This window comes from Ochotona princeps, chromosome 21 (genome assembly GCF_030435755.1).
Source record: "Ochotona princeps isolate mOchPri1 chromosome 21, mOchPri1.hap1, whole genome shotgun sequence".
Lineage (NCBI taxonomy): Eukaryota > Metazoa > Chordata > Mammalia > Lagomorpha > Ochotonidae > Ochotona > Ochotona princeps.
The window spans coordinates 12,209,163-12,231,198 of record NC_080852.1 but is presented as its reverse complement, the minus strand read 5'-3'; the positions used below and the strand labels follow the sequence as shown (position 1 = coordinate 12,231,198).

Here is a 22,036-nt window from a genome sequence, read left to right as displayed (position 1 = left end):
CTGACGAACCACAAGTGCCGTAACCTAGTAGGATCTCTGCATTATTCATTCCAGATTCAAAACAGCGGGCTGCTAATAACCTGACTTACTTCACAGAAATCAATGTTATCCTTCCCCGTCATTACACAACAAAAATGACCATCACTTCAGCAGAAAGGATGTAAGACCTTTTATAATATGACATGACAAAGCACAAAAATTGAGGAAGCTTGTGATGTATTTAATTGCCTGTTGGATTAACAGAACATGTCAGTCAGCCATCCAGAGGCTCCCTTTTTACATAAAGCATCTTCTCGATAGTGTTAAGCATCACACTAGGCTTTTAAGATGTGATTATATGAAATAAGAAGAATAACATCACACTGACCCCTGAAAACATACTACAGCTGAAAGCAATCCAAAGCTAGTAAAGTTTGATAAAAACCCCTTATCTTCATTATAAAATGCACGCCATTAACTTAGAAAGGATTGATTTATTTTTTTCCTATTTCAATTTTCTTTTCTGGTGAAAAAAAATTACAAACTGAGCCTCTGAAACAGAATTTCCTTGCTTAATCAAATGTTGGTGACCTCATGTCAACATAAATATAACCATTAATAAATAGTGCACATTCCAAAAACCATGAAATAATAGTCCAGGACTCTTTGTATTCAAATAAATGTTTTATATATATATATATATATGCTTGTTTTCAAATACTATTTAAGTTAGCACTTGTGAATTATATAAGAGACATATTCCTTCATTCATCTTCAAAGAGAATTAAGAAGGTAATATGAAAACTAGTCAATCACACAGGAGGTATTCTCTAATTATCTGTTGATTGCATTAATTAATCTTAGTCCAGAATAAGAGAAAAGTATGTAATTAATAAGCCTCGTAAACAATTAGATGCAAAGGAAATAACGATGATTACAAAAACAGCTCTTATGAACTATTGCAGAAATACACCAAACCAAATTATCCAATCAGAACTACACCAATTTTTGTGCAAGAAAATTAGGATTTCAATCAATATCTTAACACTATGAATTGTGCCTTGTATTGCCCATTTTGTTTAAATTTACAAGCTTTCCATAATGATACAACAGAAGGTTCCATTGCCCACGGAGATACAACAAAATGAACCATTAAGAAAATATCTGCAGATCACACAGTTTCTATAAATTGCACCTCAGACTGCCACATCTACTCTTAATCCAATCTTCTAATTTAATTAATACGCATTTCCCATCTTGAAAATGCTGACCTATACATAACAATCTCCCGAGAACATCATCATCAAGTTAGTAAAGGAGAAAATGCTAGGAGAGGAGATTAAATCTAACGTGGCTGATTCAAATCCCATCTTTGTTGATTATTAGCTGTACAACCTTGGCAATATTTTTTAACTTCATCTTGCCTGTTTCTCTACTCATCAAATAATAACACGGTACCAGCAATGACAATTTGGCAACTGACCAAATACGATACACAACAGATACATTAAAGAGGTCATGGATATATTTCAGCTGAGTCAGCAAGTGGAAAAAAGAAGGGGAAGATATGAAATGACCAAGAGACAGTAAGTTCCACTTTAGGTCAGAGACCCAGAAGGCCAACAGAAAACCAGGAATATGATTCAGACACACACACAAACTGGCCTGTGAGATAACCCACACAGAGATTACACTGGAAATCATGAATGTTGCTAACACCAGCATTTCATGATATTTTGCAAAAGTCCTTTTTTATTTCATAATACATACAGAAATTCATAAAATTCATCAAGAACTTGTAATATAAATAAAACAAAAAGAAATAAATAGAACAAATTTCCATCATAAATAAGTTATACTATATTCCTAAGAGAGGGATGCAAGATATTGACAATCCTATGTCTGATCGGCTGAGAATTTAAATCATGACAGCAGTGAATCACCCAGAATTAGATGACACTGATGACCAAGGCAGAGCTTAACATCTTACATAGCAGTGCACCATAGGCATCTTACGGAGTCTTCCCAATAGAATATCCTGTTTATAGGGAGTAGGTTTAATCTGTGCCTGGAGTCTATGTGGTAAGACCACAGTGCAGCTCTTGGTTTTTGTCAGTCTTGCAGTGACAAGAACATTAGCACCGTGGAGTTTGGCCAGATTCTTGCTGCTCTGCTCTCTCCAGGGAGCCTCTGTGTTGTGCACACACGTGCTTTCATCCTTACTATCCACTCATTTCACCTCTAAACAATAAGAACTGGTGCCAATACCTCCTCTAATTCTGTGAGATTCCCTTCAGATCAAAGCTACTCAGCAACAGAAATCAGAAGACATTTTCTGTCTACAAAACCAGCTCATGGAGGAGGGGAAGATAAATCCAATACCTGGGAAATGAGGTGCCTGGATTAGTTCCCTCCATTGCCATTCAGCTTTAAGCAGAATTCCAGGGAGGCCTTCTTTTGGCCACACACTCCCAGACAGCATTCCAGGTATGCCAGGTCAAAGTGTCTGGGAGTGCCACATACATATGGCTGCATTCTCAATTCCTTGCTTTGATTTTCTCAATTCCTTTGAAACCACTCAAAGACCAGAATTACTTCCTTAACAATATATTAGCCTTGTTCAGCTTTCATCTTTTCTTATTTGAGCTGACTTCACTGTCTTGATTTTTCCTTCCATTGTTCCAGTCCCACTATAGTAACACCATACTACCAAGTTTATCCACAGCAGAGACTACTTTAATGGGGCCAGTGTTTTGGTGCAGTGAACTGAGGAGCTGCCTAAAGATGCCTGCCCCATTCGAGTCCTGCCTGCCACAATTAGGATGGAGACACCTACTGATGCACCTGGAAAAGCCAGAGGATGGCCCAATGCTTGACTCCCTGCCACCCACATGACAGACCCAGATGAAGCTGCTGGCTGCTGGCTTTGGGCTCAACCAGCTCTGGCCATTGTGAATACCAGATAGAAAATTAAAATCTCTTTCTCTTCTAGGCTCCGTTTCAATAAACAAAATAAATGTTAAATAAACAAATAAATAAATAAACTAAATCTTAAAAACAGCAACTATCTTAAAAGCCTGATATATAGTCTCCAACACCAATAAACTCATGACTAAGATGTCAATTAGTTCACGAAGTCCATGTGTCTAGGAAAATCTGAAAGGTTAGCCCTCTGAGCTACGCTATGCTTAAACAGGGTAGAAGTAGGGGAGAAATCACAATTTCTTTCAGAATTCCCTGAAAAAGGATCCTTAGGGTGGATGTACAGCAAAGTGGTTAAGATCTTGCCTGGAATAACTGCACCCCATAAGGAAATGCCTAGCTTCAATTCTTGGCACCACTCCCCCCCTAGCTTCAAGCTAATGTATACCTTGGGAAATAATATGTGATGTCTTAAATAATTGGGTCCTGACACATAGGTGGGAGACCCAGGCAGAGTTCCGGGTTCCCAACCTTGGCCTGGACCAGCTCCATCTGCTGTGGGAATTTGGAGAGTCAATCAGCACAGGAAAAAATGTTCTCTTCCTTTCTTTCAAATAAGTACAAAATAAAGGAAAGGCAAGAATCAGGAAAACAAAAATCAGAGAGCAATTTCAAGATTCCATTTCCTAGCTCTCATATCCCTTTGCCCAGATCACAAGAGTTTAAAACAAAAATGATGTTTATTTGTGAAAAGGTACTCAGTTTATTAAACCTGGAGCCCTCCATGTTTAGGGCTGTTCCCCACCCTCACTATAAAAACTGACTTTGGGGCCCGGCGGCGTGGCCTAGCGGCTAAAATCCTCACCTTGAAAGCCCCGGGATCCCATATGGGCACCGGTTCTAATCCCGGCAGCTCTACTTCCCATCCAGCTCCCTGCTTGTGGCCTGGGAAAGCAGTTGAGGACGGCCCAATGCGTTGGGACACTGCACCCGCATGGGAGACCCAGAAGAGGTTCCAGGTTCCCGGCTTCGGATCGGCGCGCACCGGCCCGTTGCGGCTCACTTGGGGAGTGAATCATCGGACGGAGGATCTTCCTCTCTGTCTCTCCTCCTCTGTGTATATCTGGCTGTAATAAAATGAATAAATCTTTGAAAAAAACTGACTTTGATAATTCCTTAAAATAGAAATTGCTCTCAATTGCTGCATTTAACATCTTAAAATCATCAGTTTATTTCCCAAATGAAGATCCTAAGAAGAAAGACAGATCTCTAAACTTTCACAGAAGTATCCAAACTGCCCAATGTGCGCTTGTCAATAAATGCTGGCCCAAACAAATAATAAATACACATCTCAGTGGATCTAACAGAGAAGATAGTCGGACTACTGGCAGCTGGTAGAAACAAAACAACAATGAGCAGCAGGTACCTGAATGCTTTTTCATAAAAAATTTTAAAAAAGCATAGAAAATAGAAAATACTGCAAAATACAGCCAGCCTTCATGTCACACTCGGAATCATTATTACAGGAACCTGGACAAGACCAGTGAGCAGATTTTCTGTTGTTTTTGCTGGGAAACAACTGCAGTCCAAAGGATCAAGCAAAGAACGCCCATGCAAATCCCTCTGGTGGCCCATATCTGCACTGCCCTACACAGCAGCCACCGGCCACAAGCCAGCAGAGTACTTTGAATGTGATAATATGGTGGGTTAAGTCACAGCTAGTGATGCCAGTATCACATATCGGTGTGCTGCTTCAAATGCATGGAAGCTCTGCCTCGGATCCAGTTCCCTGCTAAAGGGCCTGGGAAAGTAACAGAAGATGATCCAAGTGCTTGGGCCCCTATTCGCACGGGGCAGACCCACGTGGAATTCCAGGCTTCTGCTTTCACACTGAGCTAGCCCCTGTCATTGCGACCACTTGAGGAGAGAATGAGTAGATGGAACATCTGACTCTCCCTCCCTATCACTCTGCCTTTCAAATACAGACGTTAGTCACACAAACAAAAATACAATCGTTTGAAAACACATGTACTGCTTGTAAGATATACACCAAGGGTTGTTAAAATTTGGGCAGAAAAAGAATTAAAATGCCCCATGATATTTTTAAATTTATCAATTACGTGCTGAACTATGGTTCAGATATGACTAAATTAATTTCACCCATTTCATTTTTTTTTCTTTTTAAAAAAGATGTATGTATGGGCAAGGTACGATGGCTCAATGGTTAAATCCACACCTTGCAAGTGCCAGGATCCCTTGTAGATGCTGGCTCCTGTCTCAGCTGCTCCATGTCCCATCCAGCTCCCAGCTTGTGGCCTGGGACAGCAGTCAAGGTGGGCACAAAGCCTCGGGACCCTGCACCCACAAGGGAGACCCAAAGGATACTCCAGGCTCCTGGCTTCAGATTGGCTCAGCTCTGAGCTGAACAGTAATTTCAGGAGTGAATCAGCAGATGGATAATCTTTATCTCTACCTTTTAATAAAAATAATCTTTAAAAAACTAATTTTCTGAAAGGCAATGTCAGAAAACTCTTCCATCTGCTCACTCCCCAAGGACTACAATGACTTGGGCTAAACCTGGCTGAAGGCTCAAGCCCGGAATTTCGTTCAGATCTTCCATGTGGGTGCAGGGCTCCAGGTACTTAGACCACATTTCACTGCTTTTTCAGACACCGTAGTAGCAAGCTGGATGAAAAGTGGAACAGCCAGGACTTCAGTCAGCTCCCATATGAATGATGCAGTGGTAGATGGAAGTTTAAACCTCTAGACCACAATGCTGGTTACTCTTTTCATTTTTCCCATTATGCCTATCACAAACTTTAAAAATGCTTAATTGGTTCCCATTATATCTCCAGAGTGACAACAAGGCAACCTGCACAGCACTGGAAGTCACAGTCAAGCAGAAGCAGGCAGCAGGATCTGATTCCTAAATTCTCAACCTGTGAAGAGGGAAAAATGAGGTGGCCTTTCTACCACAACAATGTACAGCAGCTTCTCTGAGGGGCTCATAGCAGGCCTTAGAGATGAACACCGTTAGCTCTGATCCACAGCCAGGAAAAGGAGAAGACCTGCAGGCCAGGTTACACAGCCAGCACCTGGGAGGACATAACATGCGCCCTTTCCCTTGTCACTCACAGGGAGCTCACCCAGGTTCTCAGAGGTTTCTAAAGAGATGTTAACCCATCCTGCAACGAATGGGCTTCCCCACACTACCCCTTTCAGCCATAACCATCTTAGTCCCAGCTGCTAAACTGCAGCTGAGATACAATGAGTACAAACTCAGAATAAAACACCAGACAGTGACATCCCATGTACTGCTATGTCATATAAAAGAATCACGCTTTCCTAACCGGACTCGTCTGCTCTGGCAATGCAAAGCTCTCACCAGCATCTGTCCCTTGAGCCGCAACAAGGAACGACAGAGGGATTTGCTGCTACCGCGGGTATGTTGTGCCTGATCCAAATTCACTTACTGAGCCTTTTAGCAGCCTCAAGAGCTTCACTGGCAGTGTCTGCCACGAAGAACCGTTGCACTCTCACTCCATTGTCAGACATGAGTTTCTTGCTCTGATACTCCTGCAGGTTGAGCCATCTTTTGGAGGTCAGCTGAACCGCCTACAGATGGAGGGAACGAGGGAGAACACTCATAAGAAACAAGAACAGCCAACCTAAGCAGCCTGTATTCTATAAATACATCAGTCCTGGCGATCAGCCAGGCAAAGGTAACCTATGCCAATTCCTTATTCTTATTCATCTTTCATGTTTACTTTATTGGAAAGCCAGAGAGACAGCCAGAGCTCTTGACCACTGTTCACGTCTGAAATGGCTGCAACAGCCCAGACTAGACTGGACAATGCCAAAGCCTGGAATTCAAGCCGGGTCTCCCACACAGGTGGCAGTGACTTCGCTACTAGAGACTTCTAGGCTGCACATCATCAGGAAGCCAGCACTGAGAGGAAATCCAGGATGTGAATGCCGGCAATCTGACACACGACACAAGGACCTCATTGTCAATACTATTTTTTAATCAAAAATTTTAAGGATAACTATACAAACACATACATAATGAAAACCAGGTATTAAAGAAACTATGACAACTGACTAATGCATACAGTCTAAAAACTAAAATCACTAGATGAACAGAAACTTAATGGTGCGAACTTCCTCATTCTGACCCTGTACTACAATGATGCAAAGGTGCTTAAACAGCTCGTGGGGAAAGGGAATTAAAAGACGTTTATTTTAGAACACCCAAAAACCCTGTGTGTGTGATGAAACCATTGGCATTTATACCAACAGTGTATAAAAGTTTTAATTTCTCCACATTTTGGCCAAAATTAGTTACCCCCCCCCCTTTTTTTTTTTTGCTTTGTTTGATGACAGATAACTTAGCAGTGATATCATGTCACTGTAGTTTGATTTAAATGTTCTCCCTTATCCAGTGTATTTCAAAATTCCTGTCACCTCTTCAAAGCAAAATTTGTATTTTCACACACACACACACGGAAATAAATTACTTTTGCGGGGGCGGGGGGAGCATTTCCTAACAAACTCAAAAGCCCCATTTGGAAGAGGGAAAAAAAAATGAACCGCTTTGTTTCCACATGAATCACGGCACAAAGAAACCACTACTTTAGAAGAGGCAGGGTAACAATGTCATTAATACAAACTGAAAAATAGATCACACAAAGGAATCACAGGACTGCCAACATGTAAGAGATCACCTGTATGTATTCTAACTAGCTCTTTTTATTGTCTTTATTTCTAATTGAAAGGTAGATATAGAGAGAGAAGGAATGGGAGACTTGGTGAGGGGAAGAAGAGAAGAGGGAGAGAGATCTTCCATTATCTAGTTTACTTGCCAAATAGCTACATCAGCCAGAGCTGAGCCAAGAGAAAACCAGGAGCCTGGAGCCTCTTTCCAGGTCTCCCACATGAGTACTTGGGCACAAAGTCCTAGACAATACTCTGCTGCTTTCCCACCCAGGTCATAAGCAGGGAGCTAGATCGGAAGCAAAGCAGCCAGTATCTGAGCTGGAGCCATGGATAGAGGATTAACCTGTTACACCACCATGCTAACCCCATGCCACAGCTACTTCTATCAGAGACCTTGGTGGATATCAAGGCAGCACCAGACAAACTTCAAAACCAAGGTTCCTGGCAGTTCATCAAAGGGAAACATCAGCTCTCAGGTCTCGCTTAAATAGTCATTTTCCTTTGAAGTCCCTGGAGTTCTTTGTAACAAGGGAAATTCCAAATAGACACTTACACTCTACAACTACACCAAGGGAAGAGAGAGAGTTCGAAACTTCTTAGTATATTTAGGAAAACACAATGGTACTTGGCATATGGAAGATACTAAAGACAGACCAGACAGTAAAATGAATAAACCTTGCTTTTTTCGACCTGGATAAAAGCAACTTTTCATTCCCAGAAACTGACCACCTCTAAAAATAGTAGTCCCGTACAAATAAAAAAAAAAAAAAAAGCCTAGTCTATGTCAATTTGTACAATATTTATTTTGACATGACCTAACCTAAAAGGAGCTCTTCTATTTTTATAATATTGATAATCATGTTTTGAATATTGAAGTTGCTTGTTATTTCATCTTTTGAAAAAAATGCTGGAGAAAAAAATAAATTGTGAAACAAGTGGGGCTCCTTTGCCTTTTGTTTGCTAGCTGTATAATACTTAACTCCACTTCTGAGTTTTTTAAGGCTAGTAATTTGAAAAACAAAACTTCACAAACAAGGGTACATGTAGACTTAATAGTCTCAATAGCGCATCACGTAACAAAACGAGAAAAGTACAAGTTTAAGGCATTTAGTAAAAGTTACTTAATGAAAGAAAACATTAAATGTTACAGATGTGCCATTATCTGGGATCGCTTATAAAAGGTAAGTGGGAAGGATCGATGGATTAAGTCCGTGTTGACATACCAATTTAAAGCCATTAGCCAAAGAAGAACAAAATACAGTTTGAAAAGCACAGTTCAGTGGGACTAAGAAAAAAAACACAGTGTGGCTGTGGTCAATTCCTTTTCATCAGAACACTAACTGTATTAATTTTAGCTATGTTAATGCAATCTGCTGCAAGCTAATTGCAATCGATCTGGAGTCCAGCTTCATAGGCATATAATACATATTGACTCTTTCTCTACATTGACTCAAATGAAAGCCAGCTAAAAGACTACTACTCTTAAACTGAAAAACAAGACTGAGAGCACAGTCCCAAAGCCACTGTTGACACTCAACCCTTCACAAAGCAATCCTCTTACAGAACAATCGTCTATCTTGGGCCAATCCAGAATTTGGCAAAGCAGAGTCCCCGAAGTGTAAAACGTCATTAAGTCAACTCCACTTATTAAGAATTTGTGCTAGAGTGAACAGCTGACACAGAAGTCAAGACACGAGTGAAAATGCCTGCCTCCCATATATCTGGCAGTGCTTTGCAGAGCCAATCCCCACCCTGGCTCTGAATTCCAACTTCCTGTCAATACTGATGGTGGGAGTCAGCAGTGATGGTTCAAGCAGTTGGCTTCTTGCCACCCATGAGGGAGTCCTGCATTGAATTCTCAGCACCCAGCTTTGGCCCGGCTCAGTGCTGGCTGCTGCGAGCATCTGGGGAGTTAACCAGCAGATGGGAGTTTCTGAGCTCTCTTCTGTTCTCTTCCGTTATCTTCTCTCGCTGCCTCTCAAATAAACAGAATCCATGCTAGAGAGAAACAATTGAACTCTACTTTTCCATTTTCAAGAGGCATAAAAAACATAAGGAAAATTTTGTTAAGCAAGCAATGGTAGAAGGTACACTGGGAATGAAAGATAAACTTCTGAATATTAGCAGTGATTATGTGTCTAAATTAAATAAACTACTAAATTATCTGTCTACAGTATTATCTGTCTACTAAGAGTATGTACCTACTACCTATATGTCTACTAATGCATGCACAGGCATTATAACAAGCAATCACATTATGTAATGGTTAAACACAATCCCATATATCAAGCATTATCATATCTCCCCATAGCCAAGTATATCCAGTATCAACCAGTATGTCCACTCTTGTCCCCAGGCACTTTCTTGCCCCAGTTGAAGTTAAGTGAGGTCATATAACAAGTCCTAGCCAATTAAGTTGCAAGTATATCTACTGTGCGACACCACCACCATTACCCCGTGCTCACTCTCACTTACCTCAAGATCTCTCTAACACGGAAATGAGAAAGACAATATTTAAGGTGGCAGCAGATCAGTCAGTAAGGAGACACAGTGAGGACAGAAGGATCCCAGGTGATTGGCCATGAGGTTGACACAGAGCCTAGTCTATCAACACAATCTAGTCTGTCCTGACTAAACAATCTTAGGAGCTAGGAAACCGCCTGAAGGTCACCTCAGTTGTCCAATATGATATGCAGCAGTGAAACAGTATGGTTTTCTGACCAGTAGTACTGACCGCTGTCACATTCTGTTGGTTCCCTGTGTTTGTATTCTGGCCCCACATTCCAAGAATCCCCTTAGTGATACAGCCTGAGGTGTACCAAGCTAATTCTTAACCCGTAGCACCAGCACCCTGTACAGACACCATTTTGAGTGTATGTTTTAAGGTTCATTTATTTTTACTGGAAAGGCAGATTTACAGAGAGAAGAAACAAATCAATCTTTCATCTGCTGATTCACTCCCCAAATGGTCACAATGGTCACACCTTAGTTCATCCAAGCTGGGAGTCAGGAGCTTCTTCCAGTTCTCCCACATGTCCCACATGGGTGTAGGAGCCCAAGGATCTGGTTTGTGTTCTGCTGCTTTCCCAGGAACACTGGCAGGGATCTGGGTAAGAAGTGGAGTGACCTGGACTTGAACAGGCACCCATACAGGATGCCAATGTTTGCAGGCAGAGGAATAGCCAGCTGAGTTATCGCACCAGTCCTGGGGCACCAGTTCTTTTCCTGGCTGCTCCACTTTTAATCCAGCTCCTTGCTAATGATCTGGGAAAGCAGCAGAGAATGGCCCAAGTCCTTCGAACTCTGCACTCACATGGAAAATTTGAAGGAAATTCCTGGCTCCCAGGTTCAGGTGGGCTCATCTCCAGCTACTGTGCCATTTGGGGAATGAACCAATGAAGGAAGAGTTCTGTATCTCTCCTTCTCTCTATGAAAACTGCCTTTAAAATTAAAATAAATGTATATTAAAAAAGCTAAAGTAGATACTGTCCCTGTCACTAGAAGACCAAAGTTTACCAAGAACAGCCTATTCATAAAATTCTGGCAGAGCATGTGAAGAAAAAAACATAACTCCTGCAGATTTGGGCAAGAAAGGACGTGGAGATGTGAACAGGTGTGGTCCCTAGGTACCACAGGGTAGAAGGACATCTTTACTCCTGTCAAAGGCCTAGTTCAGGGGCCAGTAATAGTGGGTTCAGCTGCTGCCTGCAATGCCAGCATCCCATATGGTGCAGGTTCTAGTCCTAGCTGCTCCACTGCCAATCTAACTCCCTGCTAATACACCAGCAGAAGACTGGCCCAACTGCTTGGTGTTCTGCATCCATGTGGGAGACTCAAATGAAACTCCTGGCACCTGGCTTTGGCTTGGCCCAGCCCCAGACATTATAATCATCTAGGGAGTGAATGAGCAGATAAAGATTATCTATCTATCTTTCTGCCTCTATCTTTAACTCCTTCTTTAAATTTAAAAATCTTCATGAAAAATAAGAAGTAAAATCTTACTTTAGGGACAGGCACAGTAATTAAAACGCCACTCGGGACGCTCTGATTCTGAGACGGGGTGCCCAGGTAGGAGAACCAGCTCCTCTCCTGATTTCAGCTTTCTTAGTGTGTACCTTTGGAGATAGCACATGACAACCCGAGGGAGCGAGTCCCTGACACTCAACTGAGAGCTCAAATTGCCTTCTCAGTTCCCAGCTTCTGCCTGCCTTAGCCCTAGCTATTTTGAGCATTTGGTTAGTAAACTAACAGACAGATCTCTTTTTCTCTTTCTTCTTGTCCTCCTGCCCACTCCACTTTCTGCCTTTCAAATAAACAAAAACAAATGTTTAAACATCCTTAAAATGGGAGTTGAATGTTTATCTGTCCCTTGGGGCTGGCACTGTGGCACAGCGGGCAAAGTGGCTGCCTATGATCCCTTATAGGTGCCAGTTTGAGTCCTGGCTGCTGCACTTCAATCCCACTCCCTCCCTCTTGGTCTTGGAAAAGAGGTAAAAAAAAAAAAATGGTCCATGTGTTCTCTGCCACCTATGTAGGAGAGCCAGATGAAGCTCCTTGCCCTTGGTTTGGGCCTGACTTGGCCCTGGCCACTCCAGCCATTTGTGGAGTGGACCAGTAAATAGAAGAGTTATGTGTCTCTGCCACAAATACGACTTTTAAATAAATAAATAAATCTTCAAAAAAATATATCTTGTTTCTGACAGGTAGAGGAGACTCCCTTATCCACAGGGCTTCCATTTCCAGGCTCCAGGGTCTACTTAAAACCATGGGCAGTACACCAAAAGCTACTTATGTTGTTTGTTCCTTTAATACAGACCTGTGATAAAGTTTAACTTATGATACAGGACATGTAAGAGATCATCAGCAGCTAATAACAAACAGAACAAGTTGAACAATGTGCTCTAATGAAATTTATTTGAACCACAGACATCGTTTCTGTAATTCCCCAGTTAACATTTTGAGATCATGGTTGACCACAGGTGACCAAAGCCTCCCAAAAGAAAATGGTGGAGACAGAGGCAGGACTGTATTTGTTCTTTCCCCTTAGCTACATTCCTCACGCTCCTTGCCTCATGGGACTTCAGAAGCTGGACAGTGGGGTCAGATGGCAGGCTATGGCGGATCTCTGACAACAGCTGCCAACTCCTCTGACAGGCCTGGTGCCTTTGCACAATCCTTCCTTCAATTATCCCAGCTCTCACCACAGCCCCGGCTGTGACCTCCACTTCCACCACTGGCTTGCATGGACACCTGAAGTTATCAATCTGTGTCACCTCTCCACCCTGTGTGCCTTCCACTGGCTCTAACAACTCCCACAACTAATTATCTTCCCCTTACTAAAATGTATTAAATGAGCAGGCAAATTTATTATCCCATGTTTCATATACTGGGGTTCCAAGAATTCATGAGGTACTCAGTGGTCACATCTCTGTGAACCTAAGTAGAGGAATGGCCTTACACGGGGGTCTTAACAGGGAGCCAGGGGCAGGATAAAAACTGGACTAACTTCCGCTCTCTTTCCTTTTCTTCATAGGGATTTTGGCAAAGTGAGCATCTTAGAGCAGCCTCATACTCAAATCAGCTGGGGCAGCTGGGCTCCTAGGCTCAGCGCCCCATGGACTCAGAATGACCTGTGCCACTCCCTTCCCATCTGCCTGCCTTTGACAGAGCAAGTGTTTCTAAGTTTGGAAAGAAAGGCGAAAAGCCAACTTAAAAGAAAAGCAGCACATCAAGATTTAAGGGCCTGTGGGAACAAGGGAGCAAACTCAGAAGAAAAAGAATGAAAAATGAGGAGAGGGACAAAGAGAACCAAGAGATAAAAAGACAATGACTAAGCGGGCAAAAATTCACAAGAAAACTCAAAACACAGAATTAGACAGCTACCCAGAATAAAATGACACGACTGAGAAATCATCCTTATCCCCATGGTTTTAAAATTAGAGGTGTAGAGACTACAGAAATAGCACCACAGGGAGACAAATCAATAAAGGGCACAGAGAAAGATGTGAGCAGGGCGCCCCTCAAAGGAAAATCCATGAGCACACCTGCCCTCCCGCTGGCTCTGCACTTGCTCCTCCGGCTTCAGCCTCACTGTGCTCAGCAGTTCAGCCTCAGTCAGAAGGAAGCACTCAGGAGGATTAGGACCCGATACTCACAGCTAACCAGGAGAACCCAAATTCAAACACCCAAGAGAAGTCATTCTGTCTCAAGTGATGAAGGGACTGTTAGCAAAGGTGGGGAGTAAGGGGATTAAAGCTTGATCCTGTCACTGTTGAGGGGAAGGTAAAACAGGCTTGGCATACAATACCCACCCAAGTAAGACACTGGTGCAAACACCTTCAAACACAGTTTGGCAGCATTTCTGAAAACAGAACACCCACATCCTCTGACCAAGGAAGTCTACTTCTTGATTATCTATTCCCACAAAGCATCTAGTAGATACACATAACAGGATCTTCTAGGTGATACTGTGCAGAACAAAAAGCACAGGCTGGAAATGCCCCAAATGCCTATCAAACAGGAGACTGGGCGCATGAAGCACACATGGTCGCTGGCTTAGAATGATTCAATTTGCTATTTCTCAAAGGTCTGATGTTGCAAAAGCATACTTCCTCAACCATTCTGTTTTTCAAAATCTCAGTACAGTATTTGATGGATTTCATGATACTCAACACTGGACTATAAAATGGTTTCTGCATTAGGAGATTCTGCCCAATAGTAAGTTAATATAAAGAGTGTGAGCACAGTTAAGGTAAGCTAGGCTAAGCTATGACATTTGGTAGGCTAGGTATACTCAAAATATTCTCAATATTTTAAGGTATGATTGGTTCATTCATCACAAATTGAGGCGTAAATGTCCATGAAACATTAAAATATGTGTAACAACACAGAATTTCTCCAACATCTCAGTTCTCTCCGCGAATGTGTGAAGACTTCAAGCGGATATGAAAAACCAAGCCTCTAGTACACTTCCTGTTCCCTGCAGTGACCTGAAAGTCACCTGTGCTGGGAAATCAGAAGGCAGCAGCAGTCTAGATCGCTCAGTCACTCTCTGGAGGACACGGCTGCCCTGGGATCACCTGACCTAATGTGCCTAAGCTGAGAAAAACAATCTTTCCTCTATGCACCACTGAGAGCTTGGAAGTGAACTGTTACAGCAGCCGCTGATGATAGTCTCCAAGTAACAATGTTATCAGTATCATCAAAGCAAACCAACAAGACAGAGAACAACATACAAAGCACATCAACAGTTCCATTTGAGACAACACGTCCACCCACACTCAAAGGGGCATTCCGCATGCTCTAAACACAGGCCTGCATACAAGTCGACATATCCATCCGGGATACCAAGCCAGTGCCAGTAAGCTCAGCCAGGGCACACCAGAAGGATATAACCTAGGGGAGAGCAAGATGGCAAACTAGGGTGAAGACACATTCACATGGATGGAGAAGGATCAGCAGAGATGAAGTAGAGAGAGCACAATCCCAAGACGCTAGCAGAGAGACACTTGAAGATGGGTGAGGATCAGAGATGGTGGAACCGTGCTGCAGCGAACAGCAAGTACAGTTCCACCAGCAGCAGTCAGGGACAAAGGGGAGTTTACCAAGAAAGCAGGAAATGAGTCCAGCCACAACAGTGCAGGCCCTGCTGATTTTTTAATCCAATCACAAGTGTAGGTACGGGGATTGGGGGTAGGGATTTCATGGCCCAGACCATCAACAGTGCCACATGGGTGCCATTTTGAGTCCTGCAGCAAAGTCCCCGGGGGAAAAACAGCAGCAAGCTGTGTCTGTGCTAAGACAGGGCAGAACTCACTTCCACCTAAACACTGCTCTGGCCCCACTGGGAAAATACCAACTTGGCATCTCACGGGTTCACCCAAAATTGTTCTAGGTTTCCCCTAGATCTAATTGCCAACAGATTCCAGCAAAAAGAAGAAACTGTCAGCCCAGAATAACACACCCAGAAAAACATTCCTTTGTATTTGAAAATGAAATAAAAGACTTCCAAAGCAAACAAAAACTTCGACAGATCACCTCTCCAAGATCTGCCCTACAAATGTTGCTTAAAGATAAGCTAGGACAGAGAAAGAGAATAACACCTACTAAAACCAAAGGTCAATGTACAGAACAGCTCAATAAACCCATATAGAAACCTAAATCAAACAATGAGAAACCCATTGCTAAAATGACAGGACCAAATCACTGCCTGCCAAAATTAGCTCTGAATGTAACCGGCTTAAACTCATCAATCAAAAGACATAGATTAGCAGACTGGATCAAAATATAGGACCCATCTATCTGTCACCTAGAGGAGACAAAGCTCACCAACAATGAAATGCAGACACTGAAAGTGCAATGATGGAAAAGGATATTCCAGGCTAATGGAAAGAAAAAACGAGCTGGTTTAGGCATTCTAATATCAGCTAATATAGACTTTGACATGAAAAGTATTAAGAGATGAAGAAGCATACCACATAATGATTAAAGGATCCATTCAGCAAGAGGAAATCATGATAATAAATCTATATGCACCAAATGTCAGGGCACATAGCTACGTGAAACAAATATTAATGGAGTTTAAGGGAGAAACACTCTCAAATAGCTCCAATTCAATAGTAGGAGCCTTTAACAGACAACTAACATCAATAGATCGACGAGACAGAAACTCAGCGAGGAAACACAGAGTGCACCCAGACAACAGGACAAAAGGATGTAATTGATACCTACAAAACCTTTCATCTGACAGTCACAGAATGCACTTATTTTTCATCAGTACAAGGAACCTTCTCCATGATTGGGCATATTATAGGCCACAAAACAAGCCTCAGCAAAGTTTTTAAAAATATATAAATCATAACACGTATCTTCTTAGACCATCAAGGAGTGAAACTGGAGGCCAACAAGTAAAAATATCCTAAAAGTAAACGAAGTACCATATATCAATAGGAGCTAGAAAATCAACAGCAAAATAATCCCAAGATTAACAAAAAAAAAAAAAATAAGTAAAATAAGGAAGGAAACAAAACAAATATAGACCAAAAGAGCAATACGTAAGATCAATGAATCAAAGAGCTAACTCTTTGAGAAAATCAACAAAAATAGATATCCCACTAGCCAAACTAATCAAAAAAACTAAAAAAGAGAGATGGTACAATCAATAGAATCAGCAATGAGAAAGAAAATATAACAACAGATGTCTCATACACACATAGAATAATTAGGAACTATTACAATAAAATATACACCAACAAAACCAGAAGACCTAGAAGAAATGGATAGATTTCCGGACACATACAATTTACCAAAGCTGAATCACAGGGCAATTGAAAATCAAAATTGACCTATAACCAGAATGGAGATTGAATCAGCATTTAAATCCACTCCAACAAAGAAAACCCAAGACTGAATGGCTTCACTGCTGAATTCCACCAAATGTTTCAGGAAGAACTTACACAACCAATAGCGGACGAATATCCAGGATTCAGAGTTTCAGAAACCTAACAACAGCCAAAAAAGCACCCCTGTGAAAAAACAGGAGAAGGAAATCGGCAGGCATTTTTCCAAAGGAGCAAATTCAGATGGCTGACAGACATGAAAAAATGCTCAGGCTCCCTATGTATTAGAGAAATGCAAATAAAAACCACACTGAGGTTCCCCCTAACTCCAGTAAGATTACATCTTTTGCAACAAAATGGTCCCAACTGGAGGCCATATACCATTATACCATGAAATAAGCCAATCCCAAGAGGACAAATATCATGTCTCTCTGATAAAAGGCAACCTCCATACAAAATATAAAACAAATAGATACATAGGTAAACATGCATATATTCTCATAGATGAACTGTATAATGGAGACTAGCACATCGGCATGTGAGGACACACTGCAGTGCGGATCTCAATTCCTGAATGAAAAGACTCCCAATGAAACTACTGACTACGCCTTGATTACATGCTAGATTCGCCATCATTGCCTACACCTACAATACCATGACACTCTCAAATAGCAGAATGGCACACTTGTGATTGCTGCTGAAGGATTATACTATTGTAATAATATGGGGGGAAATAGCTGCAGGAGGGAGAAGGGGAAGGAAGCAAGGAAATTGGATGGGGGCGGGGAATCCCTATAACACTGTATCATAGAAAATTATGATAACAATAAAAAAGTAGAGCCAAAAAAACAAAAGCTTTACCTAAGCTATAACTTCAACATTTTTTAAAGGGGAATTTCATGGACTACTTGTGCACAATCAGTCTGCTTAAAACCAACATTAAGAGGAAGTAATCAGGCCTAGACTATGACCCAATGATGTACCCTGACGTCTGCGTTATCCTATCCACAACAGGAAGGGCTTGCCCCCTTACTTAAACGTAACAGGCTGCTACAAATGCCATATGCAGCTAGACGTGAAGGGCCTCTTAAGCCTCGTTTCGAGCTCTCAACAGGAATGACGGCTCTGGAATACAAACAAGCAATTATCCGTAAATGCAGAGGAAAGTATATTTCTCTCTCGTTACACTGCGGCAGTGAAGGCAGATGCTCAGTGGGCTGTGGCAGACCAAAAGCTAGTGCTTGTAATGTTTTAGTTTTCGCCAGGATTGCTCTGTATGCAAATTGCCACCCATAAATCTACCTTAGTCACGTTACCTAGGAAATACCGGGCTTCAAATAAAAGCGTAGGTGTAGATGAAAAAACAGATATAACTCAATCTGCCCCAATGCCGAGTGTCATCAAATGAAAGATCTGCTCGATTTCAACAGGCTGCGATAAAGAAGTCACTTTAATCGCACCATGCTATTTCAAAAAAAAAAAAAAAAAACTGGGCCTGGCGCAGTAGCCTAGCAGCTGAAGTCCTCAGCTTGCATGCCCTTATCGGTGGCCAGTTCTAATGCCGGCAGTCCAGCTTCCCATCCAGATGCCTGCTTGTGGCCTGCGAAAGCAGTTGAGGATGGCCCAAAGCCTTGGGACCCTGTACCCGCAGGGGAGACCCGGAGGAGGCTCTGCACTCCTGGCTTCGGATTGGCGAAGCTCCAGCCATTGCAGCCACTTGGGAAGTGAGGCAGTGGATGGAAAAAAAAAAAGAAAAAAAGACTAAATGGGGGCCCAGCCCTGTAGCCTAGAGTCCTCACCTTGCATGCCCAGGATCCCATATGGGTACCAGTACTAATCCTGGCAGCCCTGCTTCCCATCCAGCTCCCTGCTTGTCGCCTGGGAAAGCAGTCGAGGATGGCCCAAAGTCTTGGGACCCTGTACCCATGTGGGAGACCCGGAAGAAGCTTCTGTGTCTTGGTCAGCTCTGGCCATTGCAGCCACTCGGGCAGTGACTCAGTGGATGGAAGATCTTCCTCTCTGTTTCTTCTCCTCTCTGTATATCGGACTTCCCAATAAAAATAAATAAATCTAAAAAAAAAAAAAAAAAAAAAGACTAAATGGAATCCCATTTAGGAGAAATAATACTACTACTTTCCTGTTTCAGCGTAAATGCAACAATGCCAGTATGTGAACTTCTCCTTCAGTGTGGCAACATGCTAAATAAACAGGAAAATGATCATCCTTTGAATATAGAGTGGAGAATATATCATCCAGCACTGAAGAAAGAACAGAAGTGTGAGTACTGGTGCTGCTAACTCTCAGCTTTCAGGCTCAAGTTCAGGGCCTTCAAACGGACTCACTTTCAGAAACATCAATCTGTTTGTCTGGAGCTGCTTGGGGCTGAGTACTGCCCAGTTAGGAAATCCCTGCCTCGCACGCTGTAAGGAAACTCCTGAGCCACAGCCTGCGGCAGACCTCTTCACCTCCAGCAGGGATGTAGCAGGATCCTAGCTACCCCGTGGATGGCACGAGCGGCAGCCAAAATGAGCCTTCCCATTATAGAAGTGCAGGATGTTGTGAGGCCCAATCCAGCAGTTGGTTACAACGATTAGTCAAAAACTGCAGGTTTGCCAGAAACGAGCGCATGAGAGGTAATCAAAAAAATGTAAACTAGGATCAGGTATTAAGCCTACATCGGAGTACCTGGCTCCAGTTTCCTAATACTGCAGGTCCTGATGAAACTGTCCCTATGATATGATATGATATATGATATGATATATGATATGATATAATGGCAAGCCACAGCCTCTTATCTGTCTCCCCTAGCCCACAATGTCCTTGTGTGTCCTTTGTCAAAAGGATTTCACTGACTTGAGGGAGTGATCCAGTTGGTCCTAAAAGGTGTTAATTACAGAACTCAAGGAGTCATTTGCTTCCCCAATAGATGAGAAAATGGCGACTGCTGTCCTGGGGTGGTTTATGGAGTGACTTCAAGTTCCAAGCACAATGTGACTGCCATCTTCACATAACCTTTAAGCCAACAGGAGCCTGTAAGCTCATCACAAATTCCCGAAAGAGCACAGCATCTAAAGGAGTTCATGAGCTCCAATGACCAACCAGGAACCTGGACACGAGCTGATCATGCACCTCCCAGTCCCAATCTGTAAGAATCTTCAGCCCTTCCCCTTGAGGAGCCCAGGAATTGAGCAGCAATTGCCCAGATCTTTGCTCCGTGCTTTCAATGGACACAACTTTCTTTCCACCGGCAACCCCCCACCCCCCTTCCCCCGATGTGAGTGCTTTTTTTGAGTGCAGTCAGGTTGGGGGGATTCTAGAGTAAGGCCTCCAACTACTCTGGATGTTGCTAAGCAACAGTGAGAAGCAACAGTGATTAATGGGTTTCTGCCGTCCATGTGGGAGACCTGGGTTGAGGTTACACCTGTGGGCATTTGGGGAGTGAACTGGCAGAAGGAAGCACTCTATGTGTCTCAAATAAATGATTTGCTTTTTATAAGTTCAAGGGAACAAATATAAGCTACATTTAGTTAATGGTGAAGTAGAAAGGGTAAGAAAAATAAAAACATATCAAGAATAGGGGCCAATATTGTGACATAGCTTGCTAAGTCTATGCCTGCAGTAATGGTATCCCAAACGGACAATGACTGGTGTCCCAGCTGCTCCACTTCTGGTCCAGCTCCCTGCTCATGTCCTGGGAAAGCAGCGGAGCACGCCTCAATTTCTTGAGCCCCTATATCAGGTGGGAAAACCAGAGGAGGCTTTTTGCACTTGGCTTCAAATTGACTCAGCTCCAGCTCCAGCCATTGTGGCTATTTGGGGAGTGAACCAATGAATAAACAAATTCTCTCACTCACTCCCTTTTTCCCTCCCTCCCTCCCTCTCTCTCTCCGCCTAGCCTCTCTGCAACTCTTTCAAATAAACATAAAATAGATCTTAAAAAAAAAAATTATATATCTAGAATGAAACTGGTAGGAGACCAAAAAAATGATAGAAAGGAAAAGGGCCCAAGCACCCTGCCGTCCCTTTCAAATGTGTTTGTGCATGTATTTTAAACTTCAATTGTGAATCACTCAACAGTGACAGAAAGAGACAAGCAATTTACAAAAGGAAGAACCAGAAAAATCTCCTACTGGCACAATTCGTAAATTACAACATGCTGCTTCTGCTCCATAAATTTACCTTATAATCTGCTTGGGCCAGGAGACCCTGTTCCACAGACACAATTTTTAAAGAAACAGAAAGGAACAAACTCAACTACAAGCCGGTTAACTGGAAATCAAGATCCAAATCCCATCCCCAAAACCTTCTTTTTCTTCTTTTCAGTCAATGAATCACTCATCAAAATAAAGAGTTGGAACTACCACACACAAAAACCTCTCCTGTGGCTTCTGACACCAAAATATTGTTTTCTATTTTAAAGAATGAAAAAGCAAATGACAAACCGGGACCGAGGGTAAGGATGATGCAGTTACTGCAAAGACTGTGCTGATGGGATGTGGAACTTCACTAACTTCATTAAATAGAAAAGTGTGTAAAGTTTCCCAGTCAGGAGACACAACGCTGGAGATCTTCCTCCTAGAAATCTTCAGACTATGCGCACGGGCAGCAGACCCCCAAGAGCACCAACCCCAGAAGCATAGGGAGCAGCAACTGTTTAAACTACCCACTGGGGCCAGCACTGTAGCAAAGACAGTAAAGCTGCCTCCTCTGATGCTGGATGTCCTGACTGTTCCACGCCCAATCCACCCGCCTGCTCATGTGCCTGGAAAAAGAAAAGCAGCAGAATGGTCCAGGCATTTGGGTCCCTGCTGCACCAGGTACGAGACCCAGAAGAAGCTGCAGGCTCCAGGATTCGGCCAGCCCAACCTTGAACACTGTGGCCATCTGAGGAGTGAACCAGCATACTAAAGATATATCTTTCTTTTGCTCGCTCACTCGCTCTCTCCCCCGCCCACACTCCTACCCTCCCTTTCTCTGCTTCTCCTCATTCAACAAAATAAATCTTAAAAAAAAAAAAAAAAAAAAAAAAAACTTGGGCCAGGCACAGTAGCCTAAGTGGCTGAAGTCCTCGCCTTGCACGC

At 42.6% G+C, this 22,036-nt stretch overlaps 1 protein-coding gene across 1 annotated transcript in view; it reads right to left on the bottom strand.

Moving 5' to 3' along the window:
* Positions 1–22,036, bottom strand: part of SUCLG2 (succinate-CoA ligase GDP-forming subunit beta) — a 255,673-nt gene that overhangs the window by 191,049 nt on the left and 42,588 nt on the right. The window contains exon 2 of the mRNA XM_004581600.4: positions 6,375–6,516. Within this exon, the coding sequence (XP_004581657.2) occupies positions 6,375–6,516 (142 nt within the window). The remainder of the gene's footprint in view (positions 1–6,374; positions 6,517–22,036) is intronic.